At 33.3% G+C, this 22,967-nt stretch overlaps 1 protein-coding gene across 3 annotated transcripts in view; it reads left to right on the top strand.

The window, feature by feature from the left end:
* AKAP7 (A-kinase anchoring protein 7) overlaps positions 1 to 22,967 on the top strand; it is a 105,753-nt gene that overhangs the window by 8,313 nt on the left and 74,473 nt on the right. For all 3 annotated transcript variants that reach the window (XM_039849929.1, XM_039849931.1, XM_039849930.1), the window contains exons 3-5: positions 6,071 to 6,210; positions 13,135 to 13,271; positions 19,118 to 19,278. In XM_039849929.1, coding sequence (XP_039705863.1) covers positions 6,071 to 6,210; positions 13,135 to 13,271; positions 19,118 to 19,278 — 438 coding nt within the window. The remainder of the gene's footprint in view (positions 1 to 6,070; positions 6,211 to 13,134; positions 13,272 to 19,117; positions 19,279 to 22,967) is intronic.

A 22,967-nucleotide genomic window follows, 5' to 3' on the forward strand; every position in this document is an offset into this window, starting at 1 on the left:
GCAAATAGTATGATTCTTTGCAAACCAGAGATTAGTTTTTATGAAGTGAGATTTTTATAGAAATGTACAAAAACTAAGATTTTCATTGTCAACCCTTAAACCTTAAGATAGATATAGGAATAGTGTTTGTATCCAAAACACATGAAAATTAGTTTAGGGCTCTAATGGATTTGGGGCTTTCTCTTACATTTAGCAGCATGGAAATTTAATCGGTCAAATGGCTCCATGGTGGACAACAACCTTAAAATTCTCAAGTAGCTGGTTGCCTTTGGTTCTTTCACTTTCTTTTGGTGGGTGGAAATTGTGAGTTAACTGCCAAGAAATTCTTGCTGATAGAAACCCTGGCAGAGCTATGGGGAAAGTAATGCTAACAAGAACACTGTGGGAAGAGAAATCTTGCCAGGAAGAAAACTAAAGCTCTCCGCAAATTCGCACTCCATTAGAGGGCCCCAAACGTTTGGTTCCTAGTGTCTCAGTTGTCAACTGTGTTGCCCTCAGGGTGGATGCGGCATCGTGATAAGGTATGGTGTGGTCAGGTTTGAAGTGGGTCTATGCATTTCTTTTAAGTTTTGTTTTTGAGAAGAGACTTTTAATAGAATTATATGTTGGAATATAAAATGTGTTAGAATATTATGTTAAAATTAAATGTAAAATACATTAACCGCATATATTAGAAATAAAATTTCCAAATGTATATATAAAAGAAAATCTTTTAGAAATATTGAAGCCATACAGCCTGATCTATACCTTCTGGCTTTATAGGTTGGACATGTCTGGGAGAAAATCCAGCATTAGTGAGTTGTTGACGTGGACGGGTCTGTTCTCTTTACAAGGGGAAGTGTCATTGGTCAGTTTGTTAGAAACCCAGTAAACCGTGTGGAAAAAGGTTGGGGTTGCTGTCAGTCCTGCCAGCTCTGAAAGTCAAATGGGAGTCTGTGATGGAGAATCATTCTACTGCTGACAGGAATAGCTTAGTGCGCTTCTCACAGTATAAATTTGTGGAAAGCTTTAGTTTGATTGACTCTGCTCTCTTAAGAGAATCACAGTTTTTAACTCTGAAGCCACATTTAAATCAAGATTCAAAATAAAATATTTGAGCTTTTTTTTTTCTTTTTAGTTACATTCTTTCTTTCCTAAGCGGAATGCAGTTCTCATATTGAAATTATTATAATTCATATTTTACCTCACAGAATTCTAACTTTGTAATTATTGGAGATCTTAGAGATATGGGAAATTATAATTTTGTTATTTATTAGCTTATACTATGAAGTTGTAATTTTAAAAATACTTGACTTAAGTATGTTAAAATATCAATTGAAACCACTTGAAAAAACTTTTTAATGGAAAATTGCAATATGGAAAAAAAAGGATGAATCTCAATACTTTGTATGATAAAGGGTTATCCTGAGTCAGTTTTTTAAAAGATAAATTGTTTTTTGTCTTCCCTGTAATTGGTTGAGAAAGCATATTCCAAATTTTATTATGAAAGAGCGTGAGACAAATATTTATCCCAAATTATACAAAGGGTTGATATCCTTTTTCTTGTCTTAAAAAAAAAAAAAGGAAACAAATACAAAGTAAGACAGCCCAATAGACACATTAATTCATTCAACACATAGTTATTGAGTGCCTGCTGTGTACCAGGTACTATTATTCATGTTGGGCAACGGTTGTAGAAGGTAAAATTGTTAGTTGACAAATATATGGAAAGTGATTTAACTTCATAAGAATCAAAGGATGCATATTAAAATATGATTGTAACTTACCAATTGTAGCATTACCTTTTAAAAATAATATTCAATGATTTTAATGTCGTATCTACATTGCTTCTGATAATGTATTTTTTTAGTCATTTTAGAATGGAGTTTGATGTGATCTCTAGCAGTGTTCAGACATGGAATAGAGCCACTTACGGGATTCCCAATATAAGGACATAGTCTTGTGGAAGAAAGTTTAATTCGTAAATATGTCTCACACTGCCTTTTAAATAGTAAAAATATTGTGAAAACCCACAAGTGTTCAAAATTAGGGAATAGTTGAATAAGCTATACTAGTGCCTTAAATTATATATTATGCAATTATATATTATGAAAATAATATTTCTGAAAACTTACAGGACACATTTCCTATGTAAAATGCAAAGTGAAAAGTAAGAAAAACTATGTGCTCTTTGTTTGTAATTGTGTAAACACTTGATGTGGTCTGTCACCAAAATTAATAGTGGTTGTGTTAAGATAGTAGGTTTATAAACAAATTTTTTGTTCTTTAATCTTCAGATTTATCAATGTTCTTAATTTTTTTAATGACATGATTTAATTAAAAGTTTTAAATGTGATTAAAAACTACTCGTTTTTAAAGATGTAATCTTCACTGATTCAGTCAATGGAGAGCTGAATAAATACTTTCATCTTTCATTTCCCCTCAGGTATTACTAATAGTGTTAAACTGGTGGTTAAAAGTGAGGGGCGTGGAGTCACTGTCATGGTTCAAAATTTGCTTCTATACTTTTTGGTGCTCTGAACAAGTAGCTAGGCTGAATTTCATTATCTATAAAAGTGGCATCTTAATGGTAGCTATCTCATAGGATTGTTGGGAGGATTCAGCTTAATATATGGAAAGTTCTTAGAATAGAGTGTAGGACAGAACTAGCCTCTGTAAATTTTTATTTATTTAATCTCACCAAAATTTTTGCCTACATATATTTATTAAATTAAATGTTTTAAAAAATTTGCCCCTTGAGTAATATTTTATAATAATATTATTAAGTGTTTCCAGCACCATGCTAAATGCTTTATATTGTCTTAATCCTCACAGAAACTCCATGAGTGAGGGTAAAATTATTATTTTTTTTTCAGAAATTTTTAGTGATTTGCCAAAGGTAGTAAGGGGGACTAATTATATGAAATATAGAAGATCATGTATTAACTAGTATAATTAAGAAGTTTGGGGGATGGTATAATAAGAAAAAAATATCAAAACAAAATTCAGTTCATTTTGGCTAAGAGCAAGTTAGAAAAAAATCAACCAACCATAAAGATAGACCACCTAATTAATGTCTCATAATTCATTCCCTTGTATTTTTTTTGAGGGAATAAATAAAACTTTATGAAAAATTAGATTAATTTACATAAAATGACATGTAGTGCTTTAGGTAAAAAAAACAAATTCATCGATTAGAGAGTTACAGTCTTTGTCAACAGACCAGATTCATTAGAGTACATTAAATGACTACTGAAATCATTATGAAAATTAGCAAGTGTGATAAATTAAATTTATGAGATGGTTTTACAAGCTCTACTGCAACTCATAATTTTTTTTTTGCTAAACAATAAAGTTACTGTAAATAATCCAGTGAAAGATCCAGAGCTCATGGCCAAAGCTTTCTCTATTTTGCTTTTATGGTCACCGATCTTTAATGTTTTTATTAGTAAACTAGATAGTACATGAATACTTGGTTCATTATATTTTCATGAATTAAAAAGTAATAGCAAATTGTATTTCAGATTATGATTTCAAAATTAGAAATAAAATGAAGTTAAGGAATAAAGGTATTTTATAGTCTGGCCATACAAATACACCTTATAAATAAAAGACAAGATGTGCAAACATGAGAAAAGAGATATCTGGTTCAATATGTAACAAGTTGACTCACTGAAGTAAAAAAATATACATATATTACAAAGTTAAATAAAACAACTGTAGCAATAAATACTCAGGATTCTTCTTTTTTGCCTAGCTCTCATCAGATAATTTTAAATTTTGTCATGTGTGTGATGCTTACCAAAAGAAAATTTTAGATAATCCAGTTCAAAGGAAAGTTAAATAGTTATTGGTAAAATTTGAGAAAGCTAAGGGAATTTAGAAAAATCCTGTACTTGTTTATTTTTACCAAGAGGTCGTATCCTGACTTGGGGTTTTTACATTATGCTATTCTTATGATACCAGAATTTTTAGAATTGTTATACATTATAACAGTATTACCTTCAGAAATTATGATTTTCCTTCTTTGGATATCTACAAAATGGACTTAGTCAAGAGATGTATCTTGGCTAAGAGCAAGTGTGAGAACAATCAACCAACAATAAAGATGATACATTTCTTTAATAAAAGCAAAAATAGTTGCTACAGGCAGGAGGACAGTTTAGTTTTAAATGGATAAATTATAAAACAAAATCCTGAAAGCTTCAATGGCCTTTTAAATACCATGCTATTAAGTCTGTTCTTAATATTGTTCATATCGAGTAAAATACAACAAAAATGATTGTGTGTCTTATATTTACAGTAAGAAATAAATTTTACATTGCTACCCAATACATATGTGTCTGCAAAAAAACTCAAATTTTGTATGCAAAGCAAACTTGAACATTGCTTACTGTAAGCAATGTATATGTGTACTAATTCTATTCCATTCCATTCCAGTTTTTAAAAAGTTTTTAAAAATTATCTTCTAACTTGATTTCATAACCAACTACATATATTTTTAATATATGTACATTGATACTTGCAGTTTGAAAAAAGAAAAACTAGACTCTAGGTTTAGGATTCTCTTTTTACTATGTTGGTTTTCTTTAATTCTTTCTTTAATTTCACCATGAAATATCCTAATTGGTACAGTTTTAACTGTTGGTACCTTTATCACAGACCATAGAAAACTAGAACTAGGTGAGACCTTAGATAGAGATTATCTGTCCCTCCCCTGCCCTGGTTTTTTTGTTTTTTGTTTTTTGGTTTTTTTTTAATTTTACTTAGAAACTTTCAAGCATATTTAAAAATAGAATCTTAGAATGAGCATCAGGTATTCATCATCTCTTTCTCACTGGGTTATTTACATTTCCAGAGTACCAATTTACTAAGAACAGATGAAGATGGGCTAGAAATGTATTAGAAGTGGATTAAAAATATATATAAGCTTTCATTAGCATATTTTGTGGCTTCTGTTTAAAATTAGTATATTTAGTTCATGTTACTCTAATCAGATGTGGAACCTTTTCTTAGATATCTAAAATTATAAACAGCTCATCAACATATTGATTTGATTTTCCATATTAAAAAAATTACATGGGAAATGAAACTCAATGGCATTATAAAGTTCAGACACTGCTCAATACAGATGAGAACATTGCAAACTACTAGCAATAGAATTTATAAAGTTCTCACAAACTCACATGTCCAAAGAAGCTAAATAATTTATATTTCAAATATGTGTTCTCTGTGAAGATATAGCAAATGGTAGTTTTGCATGTATATGGAAGCCCCTGATCTGTAAAAAGGAGATAGTGGTATTCCATGCTGATTTGGTAATTATTTCTGAGGGCTTAGCTTCAGAATTGTAGGGTATCAGTAAATGAATCTTTCAAAGACAACTTTAAAAAGAAGTATGCTAAGTGCTCAAATTATCTAGGGTCAAGGACCAGTTTTGTTTTTTTAAAAATTTGCCATTTGTTGCCAACTTATGCTTTTGTAAAATACAATAAAAAACGAACTATTAGAAAACTGATGTGAAAAATGACTACCAATAAAAATCAAAATTCAGTAGACAAAATTACTTTGCTTAATTGGCATGCAAGTTTCTGAAGCAGTCTCTTAATTTTTTCAGCATAGTTTGTAATGCGAAATTGACCACAAACTCAACTTTGGCACTGCTGCGAGTGGTTATACTATAAGAGTCACAAATATACATATACATGATGGATGAAAATATAATATTTTCTTGTATCATAAAGATTATGGCATGGGAGAGGGAATGGTTGTTAGTTATGCTTTAGATCAGAGGTTCATAGGCCAAATCTGGCTAAATATCTGCTTTGTAAATAAAGTTTTACTGGAACACAGCTATACATATTCATCTGTCTTTCGTCCATAACAGACTTGGGTATTTTTGACAGACTGTGTGATCTGCAAAGCCTAAAAGATTTGCTATGAGGTCCTTTACAGGGGAGTTTACCAACTCTGTAGATTTGAAAATGACAATTATGAATGATTGCTACTTATATAATACTTGTTTTTTTTTAACTATACTATCTTTGTTTTAATGCATTAGATATATTACTGTGTGACTTTTTTCCTCTAGTCACTGAGGTACCTCAAATAAATTTGGAGAGAAGTGAAGAAAATGAATGGATCAATAAAGATCAAAGAAAGAAAGGGAGAAAAAAGCACAAAGACTATCAACCCAACTATTTCCTATCCATTCCGATAACCAACAAAGAGGTACTATTTTTTTAAAAAAAGTATTTTTACTAAAAAGTTCTAAATTAGATTTAAAGTACACTAAGTGCTTGTAAGCCCGTTTGCTCTCAGCTGTTAAGAGTCTGGGTGGATTTAGCTAGGTCATACAGGTAATAGTCCTGTTTACATAATGGAATATATTTTTAAAATAATTTTGTAAAATATTTAGACAATCATATTTAAACAATAATTTTGCAAAAACCATTTGAAAAAGTGTTATGAGATGGTATGTCAAGGTTCTTTCTAAGTATTTGTTCACCTGAACAGAGGAATTGACTGTATAGAAAAAGAGACTTTTCAAGTCTCTGCTGGGAAACTAAACTGGAGTTTCTTGCTGCTTAGTCTCGTTTATGGTAATGAAATTTGCAACATAATTTCTTTAAAAATTACTCATTGTTGTACCAACTTAGTATTGCATGATAGGTTTGGAAGAAATCTATTAAAAATCTGAAAAATTAATGTGGTATGAATAATAGGAAATTAGATCAGCCAATTAACTCACACTAAGAAACTCTAATATGAGGCTGAGAGAGAAGACTACAATATCTGATTAAAACTGCTAGAGCAGTGAGGTAGGAATTGAAATGCCTTAAGAAAGACACTTCACTTGGAAAACTGACTGCCTTTACATCTTGGCCCAATTTAAGAGCTGGATCTGAGTTTATGTTTGATTGTGGGCTGTAATCTCTTTTACCAGGTACTTTTTCAGGTTGCTTCTCCCCTTATTTAACTAAAATGTTTCTAGAGAATGCTAATGAATTTTTAAAAAATCAAATCAAATCGAAGTCAAAAAGATAAATACCAGAAGAAAAAATCTGTTGGGGCATTCTAGGAAATATCTAGTCTTTGAGATATAGTTTAAGGAGAGAAGACACATAAAAAGAGAAATTGTATTACCTAGCAATACAGTATTTTAGAATTCGATATAATAATTACTGTACAGTAAAGAATTTTACTGGTATATAATGGTAGGTTAACAGTAAAATAGTCCTTAAAAGTGTTTAGTTGACACACAGTTTTATGTAACCAACTATTGTATGTTAAAATCCTTGTGAGTTATTTGGATATATTTTCTTTGAAATGTAGGATCATATGTACATGGTAATTAGAAAAGAGCAGGAAGTCAAAGGTGCTGCTGCTTAATTGAGCAGACAGAAGCCGGGCCCTAAAGAAACTGAATATGAAATAGAAGAAGTGACTTCTCCAAGGACCTGTGATTTCTGATCGGAAGAGACTCTAGATTCCTTATTTTGATTTGTTGCTTAGAGATTGTTCGACTGCAGAGCTATCCATATGGAAGTTTAGTAAACAGTCCTATAAGTTGCTTTAATTAGGCCATTCATTTTATCTGAACTTCACACTTCTGTTCTTGGCTCTCACGGTAACCTGTTCCATCCTCTCGTAGCCTTGTCCTTGCTTCTCACCTCTTCCAGTGAAGAATGGTGGGGTAATTTGGTGTGGCAGGGCAGGTCAGGAAGGGAACTGAGAAGAAAGAGGGTAAAGAAATGTTTTCCTTCTACCACTAAGTTCAGGATTTGGGCCACCAAGGTGACAGTAGGGAGCGATGAGAGAGAACCATGTGCAACTCTTAGTTTTCACCGTGTAAACTGCTGTAGCTTTTGTTTCTGCTTCTCAACTTCTTGGAAGTTGTATAGAAAATGAGAAGGGTATGACAGACCTCGCCCAAATACCAGGTGGGTCTCAACTCCTCTGTGGTTATTGGTCAGGTTACCTAATTTCTGCGGTTTCAGTTTCTTCAGGGTATAAAATGGAGGTGATAATGACTATTTTCTAAACCCAAATCCAGACATGTCACCTCCCTGCTTATATACTTCAGTATTTTCCCATTGACATTAGCATAAAGACAAAGTCTTTACCATATTTTATAAAGTTCTGTATGGTCTGGCCTTCTCCACTCCAGCCCTTGTTCCTTCCGCTTGGGCCCTTCTGGCCCTCCTTGAACTTGTCTGACTCAGGGAAAGCCTTCTCTGGCTGGGAGTTTTCTTTCCTCTCTTCTTGGCTTTGTTAATGCCAAAATCTCAGCTCAAGCCTCTCCCCTGTGACCACCCTGACCGGATCAACCCCCACTCTCCTCCCCTGAAAACACGAAAAAACTTTCATAGCTTTCCTTTTGTCATTTGTCATCCTTGCAGTTTGACACTTGTTAGTCTTCCTTAGTTTTTCAGCTCATTTCCAGCACCTGGAACAACAGTGCTTGGCCAAGAGTAAAAACACAAAATACTGTCATTTCAGGGGCAAAGAAGTGTTTCTGGCATACTAAGTTACAACCGGAACATTTACAAATAGTAAATACAATGTTACAAATGCTGTTTTTATAATATATGTTCAACACTGGTTTGTCTTCGAAGAGGTAGGGTGACTTGTGATAGTGGGGAATATGGGTTTCGAGTAACTTCAGAACCAAATAGTTTAATATTTTCCACTCAGGAGACTTATTTGTAGGTAACAGAAAAGCTTACATACAAATGTAGGGAGAAGTAGGAATGGGACATTAGGAGATACATTTTATATCTTTTGTATGAGCACCTTTTTTATTTGTTTGTTTTCAAGTATCTGATGTTAATTTTCTTTTAAAACTGCTTATGAGCTTTTGTGGGAAGGCCTGGGAAAAGAAGCAGCATTTATAACATTGTTTCAATGAGAGACTGTATTCCAAGTTCCAATTAAGTGACCTGCAAACAAGCTTTTGGAAGCTAGCACATTCACAATGGGTTGTTCTACTTTTGGCCTCTACTTGTTGGCATCTAGTTTTAAAGAAAAAAGTATTCAAACTTACATGGATCTTCGATTTTTAAACACCTTTTTAGATGTTTTGAGTTGGAAAATCATGATTTCATACTTTTTAAAAATAGAATTGGAAAATGAATTAGAATGGCTGCATAAAAATATCCTAATTGCAACTATATCAAAACAGTGTATCTCCATTACCTGCAAATACACATTAGTTAAAAGGTAAAAATGAAGAAAAAATTTAATGGAGTTAAAAAATTTTTCTTAATTGGCTAGAATATATGTGCTCTCTTGTGAGAAGTAATACTACAGGGTAAATCGACATTAAAAAATGTAAGGGAACTATCAGAAGCTGATCGTTAAAATGTTAAGTTTTTTGTAAGATCATTTTTTATACTAATGAAAAAGTATGATTTTCTTTAGGGGGTTTAAAAAGCATTTGCTACATTTCTGTATTTTATCATTTTTTAATGTGAAAAATTGCTGGTCTTAGGAAAATATGAAGGTAGATTTTTGCGTTCAGTTTCTGGGACATGTAATTGTAAAAGTATTTGATATCGTATGTTAAGCACTTGGTAGATAAAGAAAATTCTATTTGAGGATACTTTTTTACTTTTATTCCAGTTAATACTGTATCCTCATATTTTTAAGTTCTTTTCATGGTCGTAGACAAGCAAGAAAAATAAGAGAATCGAAGAAAAAATAAGAGAATTGTAGCAAATTGTCAAAAGATGAGTCCAAAGACATTTTTCTGCCGTGTACTACGATGTAACATGCACACACTCACTCATGCACCAACTTTAAGGCATTTTCTTTGAACTGATATGCTTTGTGTCCATTAGAAAGCTTAAAAGACATAAAAATGCATTTTCTTATTGCTTATTTTTAGGCATGTGGAATATGGCTTAGTGGTGAGGTTTAGCAGATGGATGGCTGATTTATCCTCTAGCCACAAAGAAATTACTCAATGAATGAAATATTTAAGAATTTAATAAAGCTTTTATTTTTAAAATTTTCTTTTAATGTCATATTTAAATATGACCCTAGAGATTAGATTTATAAAATATGCATTGTGCTGTACTGCCCATAACTGAGGATTATGGTGAAAGATAAGCTTGAATGAATTTATAGAATTTTAAACAGTGGCTATGAAAATTAGTTTGTCTTGGCCTTTGATGACTTTGGTACTTTTTAAAATGGCATACAGAGAAGACTCTGAAGTATATTTCTTTTTATCTTTTAAGAATATAATTAGGAATAAAAAGCATTTAAAAAGTCTTAAGTTGATATCAAGGAATATATAAATAAATCTGGTGCATCAAAGCATAATTATAAATATATCACTTGATTAGATTAACTTTAGAATTTTCATAGGTTTGAAGTTAATCTTGCATTATAAGTACTGTGCAACTTCAGAGAAATAGTCTTCAAAGTGTTTTACAGTTTTTAATTAGCAACTTTATAAGCTACTAGATAATTCAAAGATACAAATGGTCTAAAACTACTTTACCATGTAGGACATTGCATGAAAATACTGAATAAACAAATGGATGGAATTTTTCGAGCATTGTCTTAAATTTTTATATAATTAGTATTTGAGCTTCGAATGAAAACTTAAGTTTTTATGAAACTGCAAATACCGTACCTACTAGATGCAAGAAGCAAACCTCCAGTTGTGGCAACCAAAATGTGGACAGGCATTTTCAAATGTCCCCTGGGAGGCAAAATTGCCCAGGGTAGAGAACAACTAATTTTAATAATATTGGCAATGTTGCATACCTTGTATTAGACAAATGATACAGAGTTCACAAAAGAGTTCATCTACCATGTAGCTTGTCTGCTCTGTAAGTTTAGCAACGCACATTTTATTATTCCTATTTTCCAGTCAGAGAAACCAAGACTTAGTGAGAGTAGGTACCTTGTATGGGGTCACTCACACCTGTGGTAGACTTTGGGTTAAATCCAGGATATCTGAGGCAGATCCAGCACCTTTAATTTGCATCAGCCTTTATTATATAACAGAGTTCTCATCCTAAACCATTTTTTTCATTATCAGTTAATCATAATTACCATTTGTACCAGCTAAGATTTGAAAATTTAATTATATTGTTTTGAGGTCTAATGTTCTGAGCACCTGTTGTTTACTTGATTGACAGTGGGCTCTTTCCATTGGAACCTGGACCCACTCGAGCTGCTTCGTTAATACCAAAGCCAATCTCAGCACTTCATTGCACTGGGAAAAAAATTCTCAAAATTGAAATTTAAAATCATTACAGAGTAATACGGACTTATACTAGAGGCTTTTTTGAGAGGGCCAGTGTGTTCCATTATGTAGTATCAAGATTTCCTAAAAATCTCCTTTAAATGTCTTTTTTCCCCTCAATGTTTCATTTCTTAAGTCAGTACCCACATACCTGTCCCTCTCCTGTCTCCTCTTGAAAACAAATTGCTTGTAACTCTTATCTCATTGCTCTCTAACTGCTTCTCCTCTTTACCCCTCCTGGATCTTTCCCTCCAGGTACTGTCCTTATCTTTTCTCATATGTTGCAATTTGTCCTTTTCTCAAGTTTCTTTGCTGTTTTGGGTATATTATCTTGAAGGGATTTTTTTGAATCTTCTGTGTTTCAACTTATTTTCATAGATATACCAATATCTACCTCACTGGATTATAGAGAGGCTTCAGGAAACTAATGTATGTAAAATGCTTATTATATATTGTGCCTAGAATTTAGTGGCCAAGTAAGGGAAGTTACTGCTGTCATTGTTTAAATATTGTTTTTATAATTAATACCAGGCACTGTGGTAATGTGGCAGGATAGAAGAAATAAATATAGCCCTTGAGAAGTTTTTATGATTTAGTTTTACCAATATAGAGTAGAGGAAACTGTGACTCTGTAAGATCTTTATGTACTATTATGTTACAAATATTTTCTTTATCAGGCTATCAATATTCTTTGGTTGCATGTCATAGAAGTCACATCTTGCCTACAGAAATGTTACGTTAGATATTAATTGTGTAAATTCTTACCAGGAAAAGCCATTTCCTGTGTTGCTCTCTTCCAAATTGCAAGGAATAGAGAAATACTGAGGTTATTTTGGGTGATGTGGATTTATTGTAAAGATACATGAGAAGCCAGATTCCCATGACAGCATCTCATGATTTGCCCAGTCACATTCCTCAGATAATGGGAATGTCGTTCAGGATAAAACAGCTACTCTAGTATCAGAACCGTCTGATGTGCTCCTGATTCCATTTTTTATCTTTGCTGTCTTTTTATGGTCTCTGCTTCTATTGCCAGCCCCCACCCCTTTCCTTTTCCCTCTAATTCTGCTGCCTCAGGGCTTCTGTGTGTTCTCTTTTCTTTGGGTATTGCTCAGTTTGCTATTTCATATTCGAACTATTTTCCGGTACATTCACATTTAGAAGTTGACTAGAATTGGATCTAACTGGAAATGGAGGAGGGAAGAGGAATCATTCCTCTTCTTATTTCAGAGTAGGAAGTGCAAAGGGAAGGCTGATGAGGGACCAGGGATTTGCCTGGATGGAGACCGTACGGTTTTTCTAACATATACATTTAGACTTCTTTGCAACTCTTCATGGTTATGCCCCTCCTCACTTGTCTGGAAAAATGAGAGCAGTCATTGCTGTTGAGATTATTGCTGTCCTAAAAACTCTTAAAGACTGTGGAGAATGGGTTTTTAGACACATTCACTAGGGGACAAATAAATATTACTTTCAACAGAAATGGACTGTTGTCTGCTGGTTTGACCTTTCTGTGGCTGAAATAAAACTTTTTTTTTAGGAAAGATCATAATTATAGTAAGTCCTACTGTGTATTCAAGACAAGTTTTTGAAAAGATGCACTGAGAGTTTTTCTATTCAACTGGTGACCTAGTCTGTAAAATAAGGGTGTTAGACACAATGCCCTTAAGATGGACAAGCATTGTGTGATTTTCTAAACTTATACATTCTCTTGAGCTTTCCAAGTCATCAGATGTTTGAGAACAAGTAGACAATTAAGTATTGTTTGGACGAAGAATCTTGACATTTCTAATTTTGGTTGTTGCTTATTTTTCTTCTTGATTTACATTTGCCATCAGGAAATTTTGCTCACATAATCTCTATTTTGTGTGTATGTATGTGCGTGTGATTAGGTTACAAGAGGAATTAAGATCCTGCAAAATGCAATAATACAACAAGATGAGCGATTGGCCAAGGCAATGACCAGTGACGGTTCCTTTCATATTACCCTGCTAGTGATGCAGTTGTTAAATGATGATGAAATAAACATGTGAGTAATGTCTTTCTTGAATATTGGTTTTCAGATTATTACTTTAATATGAGTAAATGTAGCAGAACCCAAAAAAAGACATTTAAGTTCTAAAGAAGTGTCCTTTATTATGATTTATTCTAGTAGTCGATGTACAGAATTAACTATGTAAATATTCTTTCTTATTTAGACTTTTAAGCCAGGTTTTTGTAATCAAATGGTAGCCCTTGGTTATGCAGTTTTTTTGCCCATGTTAATTATGTAAGTACTCTGGAGTCTGACCATTTAGGTTAGGATTCTAGGTAAAGACTCTGGAACCACGGCGTAGCCACCTCTTAGTAGCTCCCTGATTTTAGTCAATATTATTTACTTTTTAAGTAAATGAAGAAAATAATAGTACCAATATATGTAAGAGTTCTTAGTATAGGACCTGGAACCTATTTTTATTATCATCGATATTATTATTTCTTAGAGCTTCCATTCCACGAGGTCAGAGTACAATTTAATTTTACCTCACTCATTCCTAGAATACCTGTGTACCCCAACCCCCACTGTCAGACCTGTGTCGAAGGTTGAGTGTAAGTCATTGACTTCTGCCTCCCAACCTGGAGTGGAGAAATCTTGCTCTTCCTTCAGTTCTCTTGGTTACTCTGCACATACCATCACTCCTTTCCTGTTACCTTCTGTATAGCTCTCTGGATTAAGCTCAAACTCAAGCTATTTGGTAAACCAAAGCCAGAGTGGATTAAAAGTTGTTTTCTACCTTGACATATAGTCTCCTTAGGGAATGAAGCACAAGACTTGACGTTTTCCTAATTCAAGGGATAAGGAAAAGGGAAAGTAAAAGGGAGAAGATAATAAATTAGCAACTCAAAATACACAGCTATGTTATGATTCTCGTAGGCATGTCTTTTTTAATAGTAGAACCTCATGTCTTTGGAGATCAACACTTCTAATCTACTCCAGCCTGCTCTACCCAAGAGCATGTCTTGAACACCCTGCAGAGAGGACTGAAACCTTTTACTTGACTCACTTTAGCTGTTTACTCTGATGCTTGTAAAAGAAAAGAAGCCAAAGCAGATGTGATACAGAAGATAAAAGCCTGAGAGAAGAGTAGTGCCCTGTGTATGTTAGAATGCTGAATTAGGGTTCTCCAGAGAAACAGAACCAATAGGATGTATACCTATATGGATATCTAGACATACTGATATCTCTATATATCTGTGTCTATATCTACATCTATTTATCTATATATCTACATCTATACCTATATCTATATCAATCCGTAACTGAAGAGATTTTAAGGAATTAGCTCATGTAATTCTGGCAAGTCCAAAATCTGCAGGAGCAGTATGGCAGGCTGGAGCCTCAGGGAGAAGTTGATGTTGCAGTTGCAAGTTCGAAGGCAGTCTGGAGGCAGAATTCCTTCTTCCTTGGGGGATGGTTATCCTGTCTTAAGTTCAAATACAATCTTCGGGTCTGAACTCCAGGTTCAGAATTCTGTTTTCTACATGTATGTACTTTATAATCATTTTATCATAAAGAAGTCTGTCCTCCTTTCCTCCCTTTCTTCCTTCCTTCCTTCCTTCCTTCCTTCCTTTCTTAACTTGGTAGAACTATTTTATTCAGCTTCTTTTTTTTTTTTTTTTTGCCAGAGTTGTCTAGTGAATTTCTCAATTTATAACCTTATGTGTGCTTTTAATTTAATGGTAGAAACATGATATTTGCAAAACTTTTTGACAACTATTAAATCCAGTATAGTTCCACATTAAAAATTACTTGCTAAATTTGTAGCTATTTGATTTCTGTTTTTGTAGACTGAAGACAGTAGGGCCCCGGTGTTAGAATACTTGGATCCAAATTTCAGATCTGGCACTTGATATTTATTTATTTATTGAAAATTTTATTATATTTATTGAGATGACATTGGTTAACAAAATTATTTAGGTTCATGTTTACAGCTTTATATCATCTGTTTACTGCATTGCGTATTCACCACTAAAGTAAAACCTCCTTCCATCGCTATGTATTTGACCCGCCTTTGCTCTTTTTTACCTTTTCCCCATCCTCTTTTTCTCTGTTAACTACCATACCGTTATCTGTCTATGAGTTTTTGTTTGTTTGCTTTGTTTATTCATTTGTTACTTTCAGTTTTATATCCTGCATATAAGTGAAATCATCTAGTTCTTGATTTTTCCTACTTATTTCACTTAGCGTGATATTCTCAGGATTTAACCATGTTGTCACAACTGGAAATATTTCATCTTATGACTAAGTAGTGTTTTATTGTATATATGTACTGCATCTTCTTTATCCAGTCATCCGTCGAAGGACTCTGGTTGTTTCCATGCCTTGGCCACCGTAAGTAATGCTGCAGTGCACATAGGGGTGCATATATCCTTGTGAATAAATGTTTTCAAATTTTGGGGTAGGTAGAAGAGGGATTGCTGGGTCATACGGTAACTCTGTTCTTAATTCTTTTTTAGGAAACTCCATACTGTTTTTCATAATGGCTGTACTAGTTTACATTTCCATCAGCAGTGTATTTTCTCTGGATACCATTTGCTTGGAGTATCATTTTCCACTCTTTCACTTTGAGTATATTTGTCCTTGCAGCTGAGATGTGTCTCCCGAAGGCAGCAAATGTTTGTTTTGTTTTGTTTGTTTGTTTTTTTGATCCGGTCTGCTACTCTGTGCTTTTTTATTGGTGACTTCAGTCCATTTATATTTTGAGCAATTATTGATGTATGAAGATTTCCTGTAGCCATTTTGTCTTTTGTTTTCCGGTAGCTCTGTATCTCCATTGTTTCTTTGCTCTTATGTTTCTGTCTGTTAATTTAGTTTGGTGGTATTCTATGATTTTTTTCCCCTCTGTTTCTTCTAATTTTTATGTTACATGTCTTAGTTCTGGAGATTTTTGTGTGTGGTTAACATTAAGTTTATGCAAAAGGAAGTTTCATATATATATATAGTCCTTTTTCTTCTGAATGCATCTTATCTCCATTCCTCTTTGCAAATTCAGGCCTTTACCTCCCCCCCTTTTATGTTTTTGTTGTCACAAATTATCCCTATTTATGCTGTGAGTTCATTTCCTAATTGCAGTAACTGCATTCTTTTAAAAATGTGTTTACTTCCTTTAACCTCAATGTCATATTTAAGCGTATAATACCCTATTCTGAATAATTATCACGATTCCCTCCTTCTATCTGTCTGCTATCTTACTCATAGTTTTGTATCCTTTTGTCTTTTTATTACAAGTAGAATAACCCTTTTCATTGTTTCTTATAATGCAGGTCTTGTGCTGATAAATTCCCTGAGCTTTTGTATGGAAAAGTTTTTGTTTCTCCTTCATATCTAAAGGACAGCTTTGCTGGATATATTATTCTCAGCTGGTAATTTCTGTCTTTCAATAGTTTGAATATTTGATTCTACTCGGTCCTAGCTTGTAGGATTTCTTCTTCAAAATCCAATGATAATCTAATGGAATTTCCTTTATTAAGTTACCATCTTCTTTTCCTTGACTGCCTTAAGAATTCTTCCTTTGCCATTAATTTTTGACAGTTTTAATATAATGCGCCTTGGAGAAAGCCTTTTTGGATTGAATAATTAGGTGTTCTGTTTGCTTCTTGGATTTGAGGATCCAGCTCTTTCCATAGGTTTGGGAAGTTTTTGTCAACTATTTGTTTGAGTAGACTCTCTATTCCCTTCTTCCTGTCTTCTCCTGCTGGTATACCCATTATTCTTACATTGTTTTTTCTGATGGAGTCACATAGTTCTTGTAGAGTTCTTTCATTTTTTTTTTAATCTCAAGTCTCTTCTTTCTGCGTTATTTCAAGATTTCTATCTTCAATCTCACTATTTTTTTTCTTCCAGGTAGTCAGTTCTACTTCCTAAGCTTCCTAGTTCATTCTTCATCTCTTTTATTGAGTTCTTCAGCTTCAGAATTTCTGTCTGGTTCTTTTTTAAAGTTGCAGTTTTTTTTTGTAAAGTACTCCTTTTGTTCATTGATTTTTATTTCTGAGTTCATTAAACTGCCTGAGTTTTCTTGTATCTCATTGAGTTTTTTTCAGAACTGCAATCTTGAATTCTCTGTCATTTAAATCACATATTTCCATGTCTTTAAGTTTATTTTCTTTAGATTTTTTAGTGTCTTTCAGAGCTCCCTTGTTACGTTGGTTATGCATAGTATTTGATGGATTATTTCTCTGCCTATATATTTACGGGAATGAAATCTTTTTTTTAAGGAGTGACACCTTAAGTAGGTTGATAACAAGAGGACTTTCTTTTGTCTTCCAGTAGGTGGTGCTGCAGCACAAGCTTTTTACTAATCTCTTGCAGTGTTCCAGCTTCTAGGAAAAGAAGTCTTCATAAACTGCTCTTGAAAAGATATTCTATTTAGTAATACTTACCATGGACACTATCTCCTTCTCACTCTGTAATTGATGACATCTCATTAGGACTAATATATTGATTTATGCTACTAGAAAGCTGAAAAACTAGACTGCACTTAGATCATACATTTTTTAAGAAAAATGGGATATAGAATTCACTGTCTCTGAAAAGCCCTAACCTTTAGCATGGCTTGCTTTAGTATATAGTTACATTTAAAATGAGTATCTTGAATTTTCCCAATTTACAGTAGATGAGCCAGACGTAGCTGTTCTATTTTTACATACTTTAACTCATAGCACAGTGCAGTGGAAATGTGTACACTGTGTCTTTTTGGATTAACATAAATCTAGTTCAGAAATACTGGCTTAGATTGTGAATATGAAGGTATAAAGAGAAATGTTGACATTTCCAGAGCTATTTTAAGTATTGTACATTATATTATGACAGAGAAATGAGTCTCAGTATAGAAGCTAGAGATGGCAATCAGTTAAAAACTTTATATGAAAACTAATGTAGAGGTATGAAAGGTGTAGAAAAATACCTAAATTTCTTTTCACACATTTGACATATAATTGCTGATCAACAAATCACTGATCAAGATAATTTAGATTAATAGCAGTTTACCAGAAGGGTGTTTTAAAGTGCTTTCCATACTGTATGAATGTACTTATTTCTTTTTTTGAGTAATCACTGCCCTCTAGTGAGATTTTAATTTTTTCTCACAATAAAGTACCTATATCAAAATCCTCTTCAAGATGGAAGTAATGAATCCTAATTTAAAGCTATTCTAAATCTAGTAATGTCTAATTCATCAATATAGTAAATATTTATTTTTTTAAAAAAAAAATCAAGTACTTGAAACAGAATAGCCCTATAATGACATAGGCTAAACAGATATAATAAACTTACGTAGTTGCTGTTGGTGAATATAAACTTGTATTTTTGTTGCATCCAAGTATAGTAAATTATCTCATTATGGAGATTTATATTTTAAGAGATAATGTATATTTAGTTTTACCAGAGTGCCATGCAATTAAATACTGTGTGTTAGTACTTTTAATGAGAATCTAGAATTTTCCACATAATCTAATGTAAACTCTTGTAGGTATCAGATTTCTTGGACTATTATTATCAGATTTCTTGGACTGTATTATAAGTAATTTTTTCCAAAATATCCATGCAGTATTTCCTTGGTGAAAAACTTGATGAGGTATAAAATAGTATCTTCTTTCATGTCTTTAAAACAATATAAATTATAATTAGGCAAAAATTTAATTCACATCTTGCATAGTTTTTGTTTAAAAATTAATATTAGTTTACTTTTAATCATAGATTAGATTTTGAAGATATTTTGTGCTTTAAAATAATTAGTACAAATATCAAAATTTTATCTATCTAAAGCTGATTACTTTGTTTCTTGTTTGGTTTGTTTTATTATTTAATATGTTACTAAAAAATATATTCTTTCTTGCCAGTGGTATTGATGCTCTTTTGGAATTAAAACCATTCATAGAAGAAATTCTCCAAGGAAAACATTTAACTTTGCCCTTTCAAGGGATTGACACTTTTGGAAGTCAGATTGGGTTTGTGAAGCTTGCAGAAGGAGATCATATAAACCTACTTTTGGAGATAGCAGGTAAAACAAACAGCACACTCATATGAAATCTCATCTGTTGAAGAAGCAATGCTTTTTCCCAATTCTTATAATAGAGATGTAACATCTTTTAACTCTGGGAAGCCAGTCTAACCTCACTTTAAAAGTGAGCTGCTTCAATATTTGCTTGTGTAGGTAAATAGCTAAATAAAAGGCCTGAAAAGTTATCCTGATTCTTTGACCTGAGGAATATATTGATTCTGGGGCTGTCTGGAAGGTGATAGGCTGGACTCAGGTGTTTTTTAGGACTGCCCTAATCATAAGTCTGAAGGATCTCAGTGTTAGCATGCTGTTTGACCTGCTATTCAATATTTAATAAATATTGAATGAATGAGTAAGAATCACAAGTTGCCCATTCTGAGGCTTGTGGGGACTGTCAGCCCTATTCCAGAGAGTCAGTCAATGAATCAGCAGCATTTTCCTCCGTGCTCTTTTTTTCCCCCACCTGTGTAGGTACTCTCTGAGCAGAAGATTCATTGGTGATGGTACAAGGTCTCACATCCATTAGAGAACATGTTACTTTATGCAGCCCAATTGAAGGTGTTAGGGAAGTAGAAGCAGAAAATTATACAACCTGCGTTGATCCAGAGATCATAGGTTGGGTGTTAGTCTGCAAACTGTAAACCATTTTTATTTTTATTTCCTTTCATATGTCAATTCATTTTATGTCATCTCATTTCAGGTTCAGTAATCCTTGGTTCATAACACACTCATAATTGGTCCATGCGTGGTCTACTTCTGTCTGTCTATCAGTCTGTCTTAAATTAATATCATAATTACCCAGGAATCCACCACTCAAAATGACAGCTAGGATCTTGGTAGTAATCTAACCATATGGTCCATTTCATTAATCCATCTCTTAGCCTTCCTTCATCTAAGCTAACCATCATCCTGAAGTCAATGTTTATTTCCTTGTGTTCTTCCAATGTAGATGTATTTTTAATCAGTATTAACCTTATGTAAAGGATAACATGTTGTATGTGATCTTTTGAGACACTTTTTGAGATACTTTTTAAAAACTTAATATTATAGTGTCTTTATGCAGTTTTATAGTTGCCCATTCAAGCTCAACTTGTTTTGGGGGTGAGAGGGGCATGAAGATCAGGTTTCATTTCATTGTTGGTTTTTTTTCTTTTGTGGAACAAATATATGTAAATAAACAAGCATGTAAACAAACAATATATATGAGTCAAGTAGGACCTAGAATCATCAACTGGCCAAGGAGAAGGCGACTCTAACAATTTTGGTGGCAAAATGTTTGGGCATCGATGCCCACAGTTAACGAACTCAGCTTGTTCTTCCTGACTGCTCTGGAGAAAATGCTAGATTTAGGTCTTTTCTTTTTTAATTTAAATATCTCTGAACTCAAGAAACATTTTTGATTATTCATTCATTGTTCTTTTAAATAATTAAATGAGCGCTCACAACCTTAAGAATTCCATCTATTCTTAGCAAATACTCTCTTAAAGGCAGTTTCCGGTCTGGATAAAAGATCCATTGTGTGCTAAGGAGTGTGAAATCTCTTCAGCTTTAATATGACTATGAACCCAAGGGTGTTGATTTGTCATTTTGGAAAAGGCCACTGCCCCTGTAACTCCTTTCCTGATGCCAGAGACTGTTGCTTAAATATACATACACCTTTCTAAAAATTTAAACAAAACGTTACCAAAAAATGAAAAATAGAGGGAGAACAATACTCTGTCCCCCTCATATAAAGCACTGTTTGTTATACTTGCTTTTAGTCTTTTATGCGTATATCATACTGTTGCTTTTGATTATAGTTTTTATGGACTTTCATAGGAAATCTAAATATTTGAATATATATATGGAAAGTTTTCATTGAAGACTAGTTGGAGCCTCCATTTATATATTTTTCAGATAGTTAGAATATTCAATATATAGAATTTTTGTCAATATTTTGCTTCATTAGATTTATTTTTCCAAGAATTCCTCAGGATTAGTTTTGCTTTTCTTCAACAGTATCAGTAAAATAATGTGATATTTATTTTTGTGTTGTATTTTATAAACAGTTTATCCAAACGATATAGTCCAACATTTTAGAAGAATATATTCCATTGACCAGGGTACACAACTTTGCGGTAAACTGTGTATATGCCTATATAGGAATGTTAAAGTATTATCGGTTCCAAATAATGGAGGCAGAGCTAGACTGACTTAATGGAAAGCAAGAGAATTTTTAAAGAAAATAAATTTAATTATTAAAGTATTGATAAAGAAGTTTAAGAACATCGAGGTAAAACTAACTTGAAAAATACTGAAAATTATAATTCATGAATAGTCTGATTTACCTAATTTTCATAGTTTAAAATGCACAAGTTAAAAGAAACATTCTTAAAATATATAGTCATTTTGAAAAAAAGACTGGACTTTAGACACTCGTATTTGAACATATTACTGAAAATTTGCAGGATATTGAGTAATTTAGAACTTTTAATATGTAAAATTGAAGAAAATTATTATACGTTTTGAACTAATAGAGTCTGGATTGATCAGGTTTTACCGTCAGTACTTCAATTATGCATCCAGATACGCTGCTGACTTATTTTTGGCAGATGCTGGTGCAGAGACCAAGCCCTTCTTGTACATCACATACATGTAGGTTAATGGTGGTAGCTGCTTGAGAGAGCTGGGAAGGTGGATGACTTCAGAGATTCTGTGTCTCAGCTTCCTATTTTGACCTTGAGTGATCCTGTTTTTCCAGAATAAACAGCATCGTCTTCTTTTTTAGCATTACATAGTAGCACATAAAGCTAAGAAGATATTGAACATTTGGTACTTATATGTCATTTCTCCACATTTTACAATTGCACCGAAAAGCTTTTTGCATAGAAATGAATATGTGATTTCTTTTTCAGTGAAACAAAATTGTGTTAAGAAGTATGTGAGATTGAGAGATTGCTAAAAATTTAGCCTACTGGAATGGTGATAGTCCTCGCACATTTTTTTATAAATGAGAAAAGTACACTAGGTTAGCACGATTAAAGATTCCAAGTTTAATTATCTCATAAAAGGAAAAAAATAAAAGGTTTTAGGATATTCATTTGAACATTACGCTTTCTCTTTTTTTGACTCTCATTTCCCCTGAAAGATGGAGAGAATACGTTCTGTGCTTTCTGCTTCTTGTGGGGAATCTGTTCGGTTGCTGGTATGTTTGGGCCTTTCTAGGCTGCTCTGTTACTACATGAAGTCTTGGACTTCTAATCACTGCAGACAGGTAGGCATTCCAGCAGCCTGCTGACCATTCCCCCTAATGTCCTGGGCTAGGCTGTCTTCAGGGACATCAGATCACCTTAGCCGGATTTTGTTAAGAGCTAAGCAAAGACTAGTGTTTCTCTCCATTAGGGTATCAGAATTACAGCCCTGCACATCGAGGACCATCAGAGCCTCTGTCACATGCCCTTTGTACACAGGCCTCTCCAGGCTCAGGGCCTCTGTACTTCCTTTCCTTTCTCACCTCTCTTTTAACGCTTTCCATTGTCCCTACAGGGGAGGAAAATTATTTTTCCTTCTACCCTCTTAGATTCTCCCCCAGGGACTCTGTAAAATTAGAGTAACAAAAGATTAAGGAGAAAAATGAAGAGTAGGAATGTGTGCAACACACATCACATGGGAGAAACCTCAGTCGAGAGTAACTCAAAAGGGTGGTCAAA

This window comes from Pteropus medius, unplaced genomic scaffold, assembly GCF_902729225.1.
Source record: "Pteropus medius unplaced genomic scaffold, Ma_sr-lr_union100, whole genome shotgun sequence".
NCBI lineage: Eukaryota > Metazoa > Chordata > Mammalia > Chiroptera > Pteropodidae > Pteropus > Pteropus medius.